General features: G+C 45.4%; 1 protein-coding gene across 3 annotated transcripts; it reads right to left on the bottom strand.

The window, feature by feature from the left end:
• Positions 1–112: 112 nt before the first annotated feature.
• CBLL1 (Cbl proto-oncogene like 1) lies at positions 113–10558 on the bottom strand. Of its 3 annotated transcripts, none has more exons than XR_007377154.1 (7): positions 10278–10558; positions 7952–8119; positions 7512–7612; positions 7187–7270; positions 5945–6018; positions 412–5425; positions 113–221 (listed from the first exon to the last, which is right to left on the bottom strand). XR_007377154.1 is itself a non-coding variant. In XM_048945699.1 (6 exons), exons 1-6 carry the CDS (start codon positions 10288–10290, stop codon positions 4384–4386), a joined length of 1482 nt encoding a protein of 493 aa, XP_048801656.1. In that variant the 5' UTR covers positions 10291–10558; the 3' UTR covers positions 315–4383. The 3 variants fall into 3 exon arrangements, 1 of the variants encoding a protein (XP_048801656.1); XR_007377156.1 differs by having other exon boundaries at positions 7512–7609; XM_048945699.1 differs by lacking the exon at positions 113–221 and having other exon boundaries at positions 315–5425.

The raw sequence follows: 10558 nt of genomic DNA, 5'->3' as shown, positions 1-10558 counted from the left end.
GAAATCTGCAATGAAACTGGCTAGGAGGTAACACTGAAGAGAGGCAGCTCCAAATACAACAGGAAGATAATATGAAAGTGAGGAGGCTTTGAATACAGAAAAAGGGGACCGTGAAAACTGAGGTCAGAATGTCACTCAATTGCCTTTCCAATGCAGCCTTCAAAGAGACATAGGCTGTCAGAACAGGGCTTGTCTTCTGACAGAATGAGACAGTAACACACCTGTATAATCAATAGATATCAAGATGTTATAATCACAATATAATTGTGTATAATCAATAGATATCAAGATGTTATAATCACAATATAATTGTATAATCAATAGATATCAAGATGTTATAATCACAATATAATCAAGAGAGTTAAGCAAAGTAGACAACCATCACAAAAGAGAATAAGTGGAAGAGCTTACCCTTTGGCTGAGCTCACCACAAAACACCAAGAGAGGTGATCTCCAGAAGAGATCCTTCCCCTCTGGTAGCCAGCTGTTAAATAGGTCCAGGAGGGGTGGAGCCTGGCTCCACTCCTTCCAGCAGCACAGGTGAATTGCCTTCAGCTGTGCTCCTCTGGCTGACTCATGGCTCGCCTCAGGTGATCAATCAGAGGTTCAGGCCATGACTCAGCAGTTCCCATGCACACACCTGAGCAGCATGCTCAGGGGAAGCACTGTTACCATGTAAAGATGCCTTAGCAGTGGCTAAGAATTGTCTGTAGCACCGTAGAGTAGAACACATTGTGTGACACCAACACTTCTTTAGAAATGAAATCGAGACAAAAAAACTCATAATTTGCACGATCCTGTGCATACAGGAGAATCACAGACAGAAAGCTCAGACTCACTTTCTATACATTTAATATTAAGTGGCAATTCCACTGTAGTTCCCAGTTTCTAAGGCACAGTAGGATTTTTCTATGCAAATATGTACTTTTTTTTTGTCAACAACATTGCAGTGCATCCAGAGAGAAGCAGCACAGCACCTGACACAAGTTTAGCAGAGCAGGAAACACTGTAAGGAGAGAGGTGTGTTCAGATACAATCCTGAGAGAAGGCATTTGTTCAGTCTGGCTCCTGTAAGCGCCTGGCCTTCCCCAGCACAGAAGCCATTGTGTGGGCAAACTCCAATGTGAAATGAACACCAATTAATTCCACTTCATTTTTAAACGAACTGAGTTCAGTGCTCCTTAGAGAGCAATAAGTGAAAAGAAGGGGGGAACCCCATACAGAATGGATATCTAACTCTCTTGGATCGGATCTAGAACAGATACCGTGTTTCATTTTCATTTCTTAAAAGGAAAAACATCATGTAACACATGCAGGCACCAACCTTTATGTTAACAGCATTCTCAAAAAACCAAACCAAACCCCAAAGTACGTGGCCACATAATTGAGAGCATTTGTAAATCATGCATGGGTGCAGACAATCCTTTAAGCAGAATTAGAGACAATTGAAGAGAAATTCTAAGGAAGCAAGAATCTGGAACCATGGATGGCTTCAGGCCACTTCTGGTGTTCTTTACTTCATCCCATGGTGAACACAAACCAAGAAACTCTTCATTCCCTATAATGGCATTATCACACTGCCCTACAATAGCTAACACGTTCTAAAGCCATCAGAGCTGCCTTAGAACAAAGATCTGCTTGGTAACAGCCCGGGAGTGAGATTGTTGCCACTGACAGAGTACAAAACCAACAAAACCAACACAATCCAAACATTTGCCTTTAAGGAAGGCCCCACTGGGAACCCATAGGATTTGAAGGTACATCTCAGCACTTCTAAGGCTGTTAATCATACAATGAAATAATGCGTACGCAATTTCTGAAGATGAAGAGAAAACCACCAGGGATTTGAAAAAGAATTCCCCCCAAAAACCACACAGAAAGATTGTTAACCCATGCTGAAATCTTTTGACTTTGTACGTATAGAAGTATCAACAGTTCCCGTAGCTCTATGGGGAACCCTAAGGCTTCAAGATGTAAATACAAAACAGATGTAGGCCCTCTGATGCAAGCAGCACACAGAAGTTTGACTCAAGTCCAAATCCTGCTGCAGGAGATGACTGTTCAGGTAAGTTCTCAGAGACTTTCAACTCACCAAACAATTCAAGGTGTCCTACTCATTTTGGGGGGTAATAATTCAGTCATATTTTGGGGTCACCTTTGTCTCAAATATAAACAAGACCCCAAAATTCTCACACATCTTCTGCAGTGGTACACACTTACCTTTTGTGCTTTCTGATGGAGTAAGGGCAGCTGTTCTCCTTCACCTCTGAACTACATCAGTATTTGCATAGAAGAGCTTGGACCCAGGGAGGAAACCTCCATCTGTTGCACAAGACAACGTAGTATCTAGCAAAAACACACAATGCCATTCATTTCAAGGGTGCTGAAATGTTCCTCCTGCTTTTTATGAGCTACTGAAACAAAATAAGCAGCCATTTTCCCCTTCATACACACTAAAGCATACAGTTTTCATCCAGCTGCATCCTGTAGGACACTGCCACAACCAGCCTTTTCTTTGCTTATTTGAAACAACTTATTTCTCAAAGTTAAAAGTGTGTGTCTTGGTTTTATGATTTTCTGTTAAATTTGTGTTGAATGACACTTACTGCCATCTGCACACCCCAGAATTTACTTGCACATCCCTAAAGCTGTGTTGTGCTGCTCTATTTCTTTGAAGGGTAGTCCAAAAGATTTGCCTGTGGACACAAGGAAACCTATGGCAGTCACAAACAGAACAAATCTAAAGAACATTCGCTCAAGTAATTAAAAATACACACTTTACACACAAAACTACAGAATTACGGATGTTGTATTGCCAGAGCCCTTTGATAAAAGAAAACTTTGAAGAAAGTTTTACCAAATAAATCGCAAGATTCAGGCTTTGAAGATGGTTCATCTTATTTGAGAAACGCAGGAAATGACAAACCGTAGAAAAACAACCAAAAACACAACACTGGATTTCATCATCTAGAAGCACCGCTGCTAGAAATGTGGCATTTGGAAGAAAAACAAAGACAAAACCAAACCAATCCAAAACAAAGCGGAACTAACCCACAGGGTCAGCACAACACTGATTGGAAATGCAGATAAGCATTTCAAACAGGCCACACTTTTTATCAGTTGGGTTCAGATTCCAATTGCAATGACAGAGAACATTCACATCTCATAGTCACTATATGCAAGTGTGCTTGTAAAAACCAAATGTGGGTTGTAAATGTAAAAACCAAATGGGCCAAAACAGCCCTGAGAGTCTGCATACATTGCAATCTTTAAGCCAAACCACCTGTTGACTGTCCAATTCAGCCTGTATCACAAAATAGAAATAGATCAAGGATGTGTAGCTTTTATTGTTATTTTCTTGTATCTATTTAAGGGATTGCTGGCCCTTTATTTCCTGCATTCAAATGGAAAGTGTTCCTACTACACATGCTGTATGAAGTGACTGAGGTTAACACCACTTCACCAGAACTAACCTGCTTTTCCTCACAGACCTAGCAAGCCCATTCTTGGCTATCTTCATGCAAAAAGAACCACAGAGAAATAGAATAGTCTGAATTCAACACCAGTGAGGAGTATCTGTGAACAAAATTTTCTGAAACAAATCTAGCCTGGAAAAATAACAACAACAACAAAAAAAAAACCACACCCAAATACAAGCAGAACAACCCTATATCCACATTATAAGGTGTCTGGATTTCCGATAAATTTATCTTGCTTTTGATATGGATTTTAAAAACAACTACAAAAAAATCCCCACCACCTGAAATGCAGCATTCACATGCCTGCTTACCAGTGCCACAAATGCACCATAGCCTGAATTCATTATAAGTAGCAGCATATGTTAGTAAAAAAAAAATTAAGTTTCCTAACTATTTCATTATGCTTCCCATGTGGGAAATTCTAGAGCCAAAACAGTGTCCAGGAACCGTGTCTGTGTTAACTTCACATAAAAGCCCACCACTTTTACAACCATAGTTCAATTTAATTATTGTACACAGGTTAACAAAAATGTATCACAAGTGAAAACTAAACATTGGATTTAAACAAAAACAATATTCAGAATGGTACAACACATGTTCATTTTCTCCAGAAAGTGATATTACAAGTGTTCATCTTAGGACAATTAGCCACACTATAGACAGAAGTTCAGTTAAAATGCAACTGTGGTCTACTAAGCCACTTATTTTAGCACTACAGAATATTTGAAGTCAGAGTCCTACAGCCAAGGCTTAAAAATCATTAAAGATTCAAACCCCAAAACGTCTTACAGTCAAAATGACAGTATTTAAAAAAAACAAAACAACCCCCATACAATTAATTAAAAGGCTGCTGTATATAGTTTTATCCTCTTCATAGCGCTCTCTATTTGTACAATTGCTGAGATCACTGGTAATAGGGTCTGTATCTGGCTTGATCGGGGTGGTGAGGTCCAGCAAGAGGGGCCTGAGCAGGAGGCCCCTGCATCCTCGGAGGTGGAGGCGGCCCTCTGGGAGCCGGCCAAATCCCTGGACTCATGCCCCCTGGCTGCGTGAAAGGGGGACTAAGAGTTCCTTGATCTTCACTGAACTGTGGCAAAGAGTTAGGGTTATAGTGATGGGGAGGGGGGGCACTGACATTTACGGGAGGGCCTCCATGCTGAGGGGGGGGAGGTCCCGGAGGAGGATGATTCATATACGGCGGCATCTGGGCAATGATATGTCCAGGCGGCGGGGTTATCGGAGGAGGAGCAGAGGTCATTGGCGGCGGAGGAGCTTGGCTATACACCATGTGAGGTGTGCCTGCCGCCTGGGGAGGATGCTGCAGAGGATGGCTTATTGGAGGAGGCGGAGGGGGGGGCGGCGCATAATGTTGCTGCGGAGGCATAATGTGGTGCGGGTGCGTTACCACCGGTTGGCCCTGATACTCGGGGTGATGATGAGCAGGTGCCGGGGCGGGCGGAGGTGGTTCTCGAGCACCCGAATTCGAATCATCCTGAATAGGGACGGTTATCAAGTTGCTGTGTTTTCTCGTAGAGATGCGGAAGGTGTCCTGACTGACCGGGCGAGGCGGCGGCGGAGCCATGGACATCTCGGCAGGAGGCGGGCGGATGTCTTCGTGCGGCTGGTTGTAATGCTCGTGCGGCACGTGCTGTAAGGGAGGCGGCGGCATCATGATGTGCTGCTTCGGCGGAATGTGGCTCATGTGGTGTTTCTCTGGAGGCATTATGAAACGCTCCGGGATCTCAGCAGGCGGAGGGGCAATGGGAGGATGCACGGGTTCAAGAGGAGGACGAGTCACAGGCTTTCCAGCTCTCATATGGCGGTGGTTGATGTGAGCCTGTAAGTCTCTCTGTGACAGGTAAGTTCTCTTGCACCCTTGGACTATACTGCACATGAAGAGAGACCCTCGCACACACTGCTCGATGCGCTGGACAGGTTCGTTACAGCTAAATTAGAAGAGAACATTGGTTCATTGCCATCATATAGAGTGAGTTCTGCAGGGCTTTTTCCTCCCCCACTGTTGTTTTTTGACTATTTTTTGATAATTATCAAAATTAGAATGAACATTTTCCCCGCACACTAGAGCAACGGAACACATCTGGTTGATTTCGAAGTTAAGCAAACATCTAAGGCTCCAAAAACAACAACAGAATAACATCAGAATTGCATAGGGTGGAAACTTAGACATGGCACCACCTTCTATCAGAAATTCCTTTTATGTTTCGGTACTCTTCAAATTGTAGCAATTACAGGTTATCTACACAAACACTTAAACAATGAGGTAAACGCCAATCTCTTAACATTTGTTAACTGTGGGATATTAAGCTATAATTGAGTGGTGGACGAAGGAGCACTCTGCTACCTCTACCAAATGTACACAGAAGCATGCTAATAACAGTAACTGAAATAAGTTTTTAAAGTGTTCCTCTTCCATTTCCCTTAGTAAAAACCTAAAGAGAACTTACCCAGGACACATCTTGTCTCCCTTCTTCTCATGTAGTATAGCACAGTCATAGCAGAAAACATGCTTGCAAGGTATCTAGAAAAAAACAAATGGCTCTGTTAGACAACGTGTCATTTTGCACCATACAGTGCCTCCACCCAGTGCACAATTTCTAAGAAGTACTGAAGTTATGTATGAAGAACTTACATAAGAATGTTGCTAGCCGTTTACAGCACCTTTGAAACAGAAACTTTCAAAACCAGTCTGGGTTGTCAGGAAGGCAAGGGTTTAGTTTTCTCTTTGATGGGGTTTGGTGCATGCATGGTTGGTTTGTGGAATTTGTTTTGTCTTTTAAAGAGCTGGCAAACATTTTAATTCTGCTGTAATACAAACACCGAACCTTTAGGGATGCTGCATATGCAATCTAATTGCACTTGTCTGCAAAAAGGGAATGTTTTAAAAGCATTTAGAGTCATCAAGTCAGATCCCCACGTCTGTTACATCACACTCAGATAACTACGTTCATCTCAGGGATTTTGTTACGCTAGTTTTTGAAAAGACATAAGAACAGTGCTTACTAACTTCATTACAAATTGTCCATTGACATAAAGAGTATTATTAAATCTAAACTTGCAAGACTTCTGTTGGCATTTTGGGGGAGCGGAAAGTGATTGCATTTGTTTTAAAGCTTTTGATTTTAGCACTTCCAAGCTTACTTTATTAAATCAAAAGGCAAAGCAAACTCAGCAAGTCAGGCAGAACAACCCAGTCCAGCAGTTAATCACAGAATTGTAGGGGTTGGAAGGGACCTCCAGAGATCATTGAGTCCAACCCCCCTGCCAAAGCAGGTTCCCTACACCAGGTCGCACAGGTAGGCATCCAGGCAGGTCTTGAACATCTCCAGAGAAGGAGACTCCACCACCTCCCTGGGCAGCCTGTTCCAGTGCTCCGTCACCTCACTGTAAAGAAGTTCTTGCGCATGTTTGTGCAGAACTTCCTATGCTGCAGTTTCCAGCCGTTTCCCCTTGTCCTGTCTCCACATACCACTGAAAAGATACTGGCCTCACTGCAATGGCCCCCACACCTCAGATATTTATAAACCTGGATCAGGTCCCCTGATAAGGCCCTGGTTCCATCTCAACATTGTTCTGCTGTTTACTCAGAGGTTTGCTAAAATCACCACCCTCTGGAGGCCCCACAGAGACACGTAACACCTGTTACATAAAGGGACACCATGGCTGCCTCTTCCCAAGAGCCCACTCACCATGCGCCCATACATTTTGATGGGCAACCCACACTTATCGCAGAAATGGACGGGCGTATCATCCTTCTCCCCCAGCAAGTTTATCTACAAGAACAGAGAAAGGGGTGGGAAAAAGAGAAACATCACTAAAGCTTCTCACTGCAGTCATCACCAACCCACCCTTTCTGAATTATCAGACTGAAGCAAGACCACCACAAACATGAGAATGTATTTTTGGTACACCAAAAAGTAATGCAAGCGATTTCATCCTAGTGGATACTTCTTAAAATAACCTTCAGTTTGGTACGATTCACAAAGTTCCACCATTTCCCATCCTTGATTTTACCTTATAGTCCCAAAATATGGGTCCGGGGAATCTCCTTTGATTTCCAAACATTTCACCTCCTTTGCATTCGTATCGCTCCTCTTCATTGAAATCAAATTCTTCTGTGGAAAGAGGAAAGAGAAGACAGATACAAGGCAACGCCACTTCCCTAACTGTCACCGGCTGCTATTAAGTGCATGCACCGGTGAACATCAAAATCACCAGGGCAGGCTGCAACACTCCCAGTCTGCTGGGCCATTCTGCAGAAAGGTACAACCAAAATAGTGTGAATTTGCTTGGGGAATTGGCATCTTTTACTCCTCATAGAGCAGCAGAACCTGGAAGACTGAAACAGGCTGTGCAGCTGTAAAGAATCCTGGATTCCAACACTGACCAAAGCCTTCAACAGTGCTGCAGAATACTCTGCCTCACTGCAGGGTGAGTTGCTTATAGCAATTTACCTTCATCCCCAGCTTGTGTCTTTGCAGGCATCCTGTTCATAGCTCTGGGAGCCCGAGGTGCAGGTTTGGTTTTATTGGTCTGCTTTGAGATCAGCTTTATTGGGATTCTTCTGCGAACATCAAGACCACCCAATGACGCTGAACTATTTGTTCCTTGCAAATCATTGTCTATGGAAGAAAAAGAAATTCTGTCATTTCTTAGTTATGAAATAGTTTCTGAAGATGCTAAAGTTATCTTAAAGACAGATAAATAAAGCTAGCCTGCCACTTTTCCATAGCAGGAAAAAACATTAACTGCACAGCCCCTACTGCAGCACAAACAGTACTGAGGAGTCGGCTCTTTCTATGACCATGAAAACACAGAACTCCCGCTGAGAAAATATTTTCACAATTTATATAAATTCATTTTTAAACAAATTAAAAGGAAATTAAGTTTCCATCTGTACTCTTAGAATCACAGAATGGTCCAGATTGGAAGGGAGCTCAAGCATCATGAAGCTCCAATCCTCTTGCTTCAGGCAGGGCCACCAACCTCCCCATTTAATACTAGACCAGGCTGCCCAGGGCCCCATCCAACTGGGCCTTGAACACCTGGAGGGACGGGGCATCCACAACCTCTCTGGGCAGCCCATTCCACTCTTAGCAACCTTACATATCACTTACAAGTTCAGCATAAAGCATTGCAAAAATATTGGTGCTTAGAGTACACAGCATCCTTGCTAAACTAAAGATTACCATTCCTTTCTACAGGGCTCTTTAGTCCAGGTTTAAGTCTGGCACCAAAAGAAGCAAGGACATGCCTAACACAGGCACTGAGAGCAACCTGGAAGGAACAGTGCTGCCAAGGATTGATGCACACCCTGATTTCCCCAGCTTTCAGCAAGTCAGCCTCAACCTACCGCAGTATCTCATTTACAGAAAAATAAAATCACATCCTTCAAAACCAGTCTAGCTCACTTCCATTTTAATAGGAACATACATTGACAAAATGGCACTTTCAGTCAGCCCTTTGCAACAAAGACTCATTCTTCTATTAAAACCCATGATTAGACCCATACTGAGACACCTTTAAGTCTATATCCCTATAGAAAGGAGATGGACACACACAAAAGACCATAAGTAACCCAGAAGGCAAATTCCATTCTGAAAGAAAACTGACACAGAACTTGGTGACAGCTCCACAGTACGCAGGCACTGAGACAGGGCCCCATTAGGGTACTGTGCACAATGCCTAGCATAAACTCCATGCCTCAGAGCTCACAGCTTCCCTTTGCAACACCGCTTGAAGGGAAAACAAGAAAACAAAGGAAATGGGGGGCTTGCTAGAAACTGCAACCAAGTTTCAAATCAGGACTGTGCCTCCACAGTCACTTTGCTTCAGTATCATGAGTGCCCATATATCATGATCCATGAATGAGACAACACCTGCTTTTCTCCCATCGCTCCCTGGGCGGCACTGCAAACAGCAAACAGCACAGGCACCAACAGAGCAGAACATCAGAGGCAGCAACACCAACTCTGTCTTCTACACCTGTGGAAAACTTCTGAGTTTCTATTTATTTATTTTTAAACAGGAATACCCCAAAAGACACTACACTACACGCCAAAGAAGTCCTACAGACCTCGGTCCATTTCAAGCACAGATAAGCACACCAAACAGGAAGCTAGAACTCAGCAGGCCGCCTGCTCCATTGCTGCCCAGCAGGAGCAGTTCAGTTCTGACCCTGCCCAGCCAATGCTCACAGCCCCGATGCCAAACCCGGCGGGCAGGATTTGCTCCTATTTGCTCCTGCCTGTTTCCGGAAGGATGACACGCTCTAGTCCGTGGATGCACACCCAGCTGGGTCACGCCCCTAAAGAAGCACAACAGATGCATCCCAATCTGTTGGCTTGGAGAAGACAGAACCAGAAGCGATGCGCTCTTCTAGGTGATCACCTTTTGGAGATTCTCTTTTTAGTTCGGTATTTTAGGATTTATTACAGTCCACAAACAGAGCACAAAAACGAACCCTGATGCATTTATAACGCAAACTTTCCTAAGGGAAAAACAAGCATACCGGTAACAGAAAGCGGCGCGTGCCCTGCATATCCCCCAGCGCCGCAGCCCAACGGAGCGCGGAGCAGCCGGCTGGGGGAGGGGACCGCGAGTTCCGCGCTCGGGGCACGGCTCAGGCCCCGCGTCCAAGCCCGGGGCCCCGCCGGGTCCCGCCGCACCCCCGAGGACGAGGCCGAGCCGCCCTCTCGGCCCCGCGCCGCCACCCCCCGCGCTCAGCCGCTCCCCGGGCGGCGCAGCGGCCCAGCGGCCCCCCGCCTCTCCCCTCCTCACCATTGTGGTCCATGGCGCGGCGCGGGGCGCTGTGGGAGAGGAAGGGCGCGGCCGGAAGCGGAAGGCACGGCGGGACGGGCGGGGAGAGCGCGAAAAAGGGCGCGGCGGAGAATCGCCGATGGCACCGCGGCCCCGCGCCGGCAGGGCGGTGAGGGCATGGCGGAGCCTACAGGCAGCGCGGTGCTGCCGCCGCTCCGCCGCACGGCAGCGCGAGACTGCCGGCTCCCGGCGGCCTCCGCGGGCTGGGAAAAGAAGGCGGCGGCGGCGGCGGCGGCCGTGCC

This window comes from Lagopus muta, chromosome 1 (assembly GCF_023343835.1).
Source record: "Lagopus muta isolate bLagMut1 chromosome 1, bLagMut1 primary, whole genome shotgun sequence".
Lineage (NCBI taxonomy): Eukaryota > Metazoa > Chordata > Aves > Galliformes > Phasianidae > Lagopus > Lagopus muta.
This window is presented reverse-complemented; position numbering and strand designations above follow the sequence as displayed.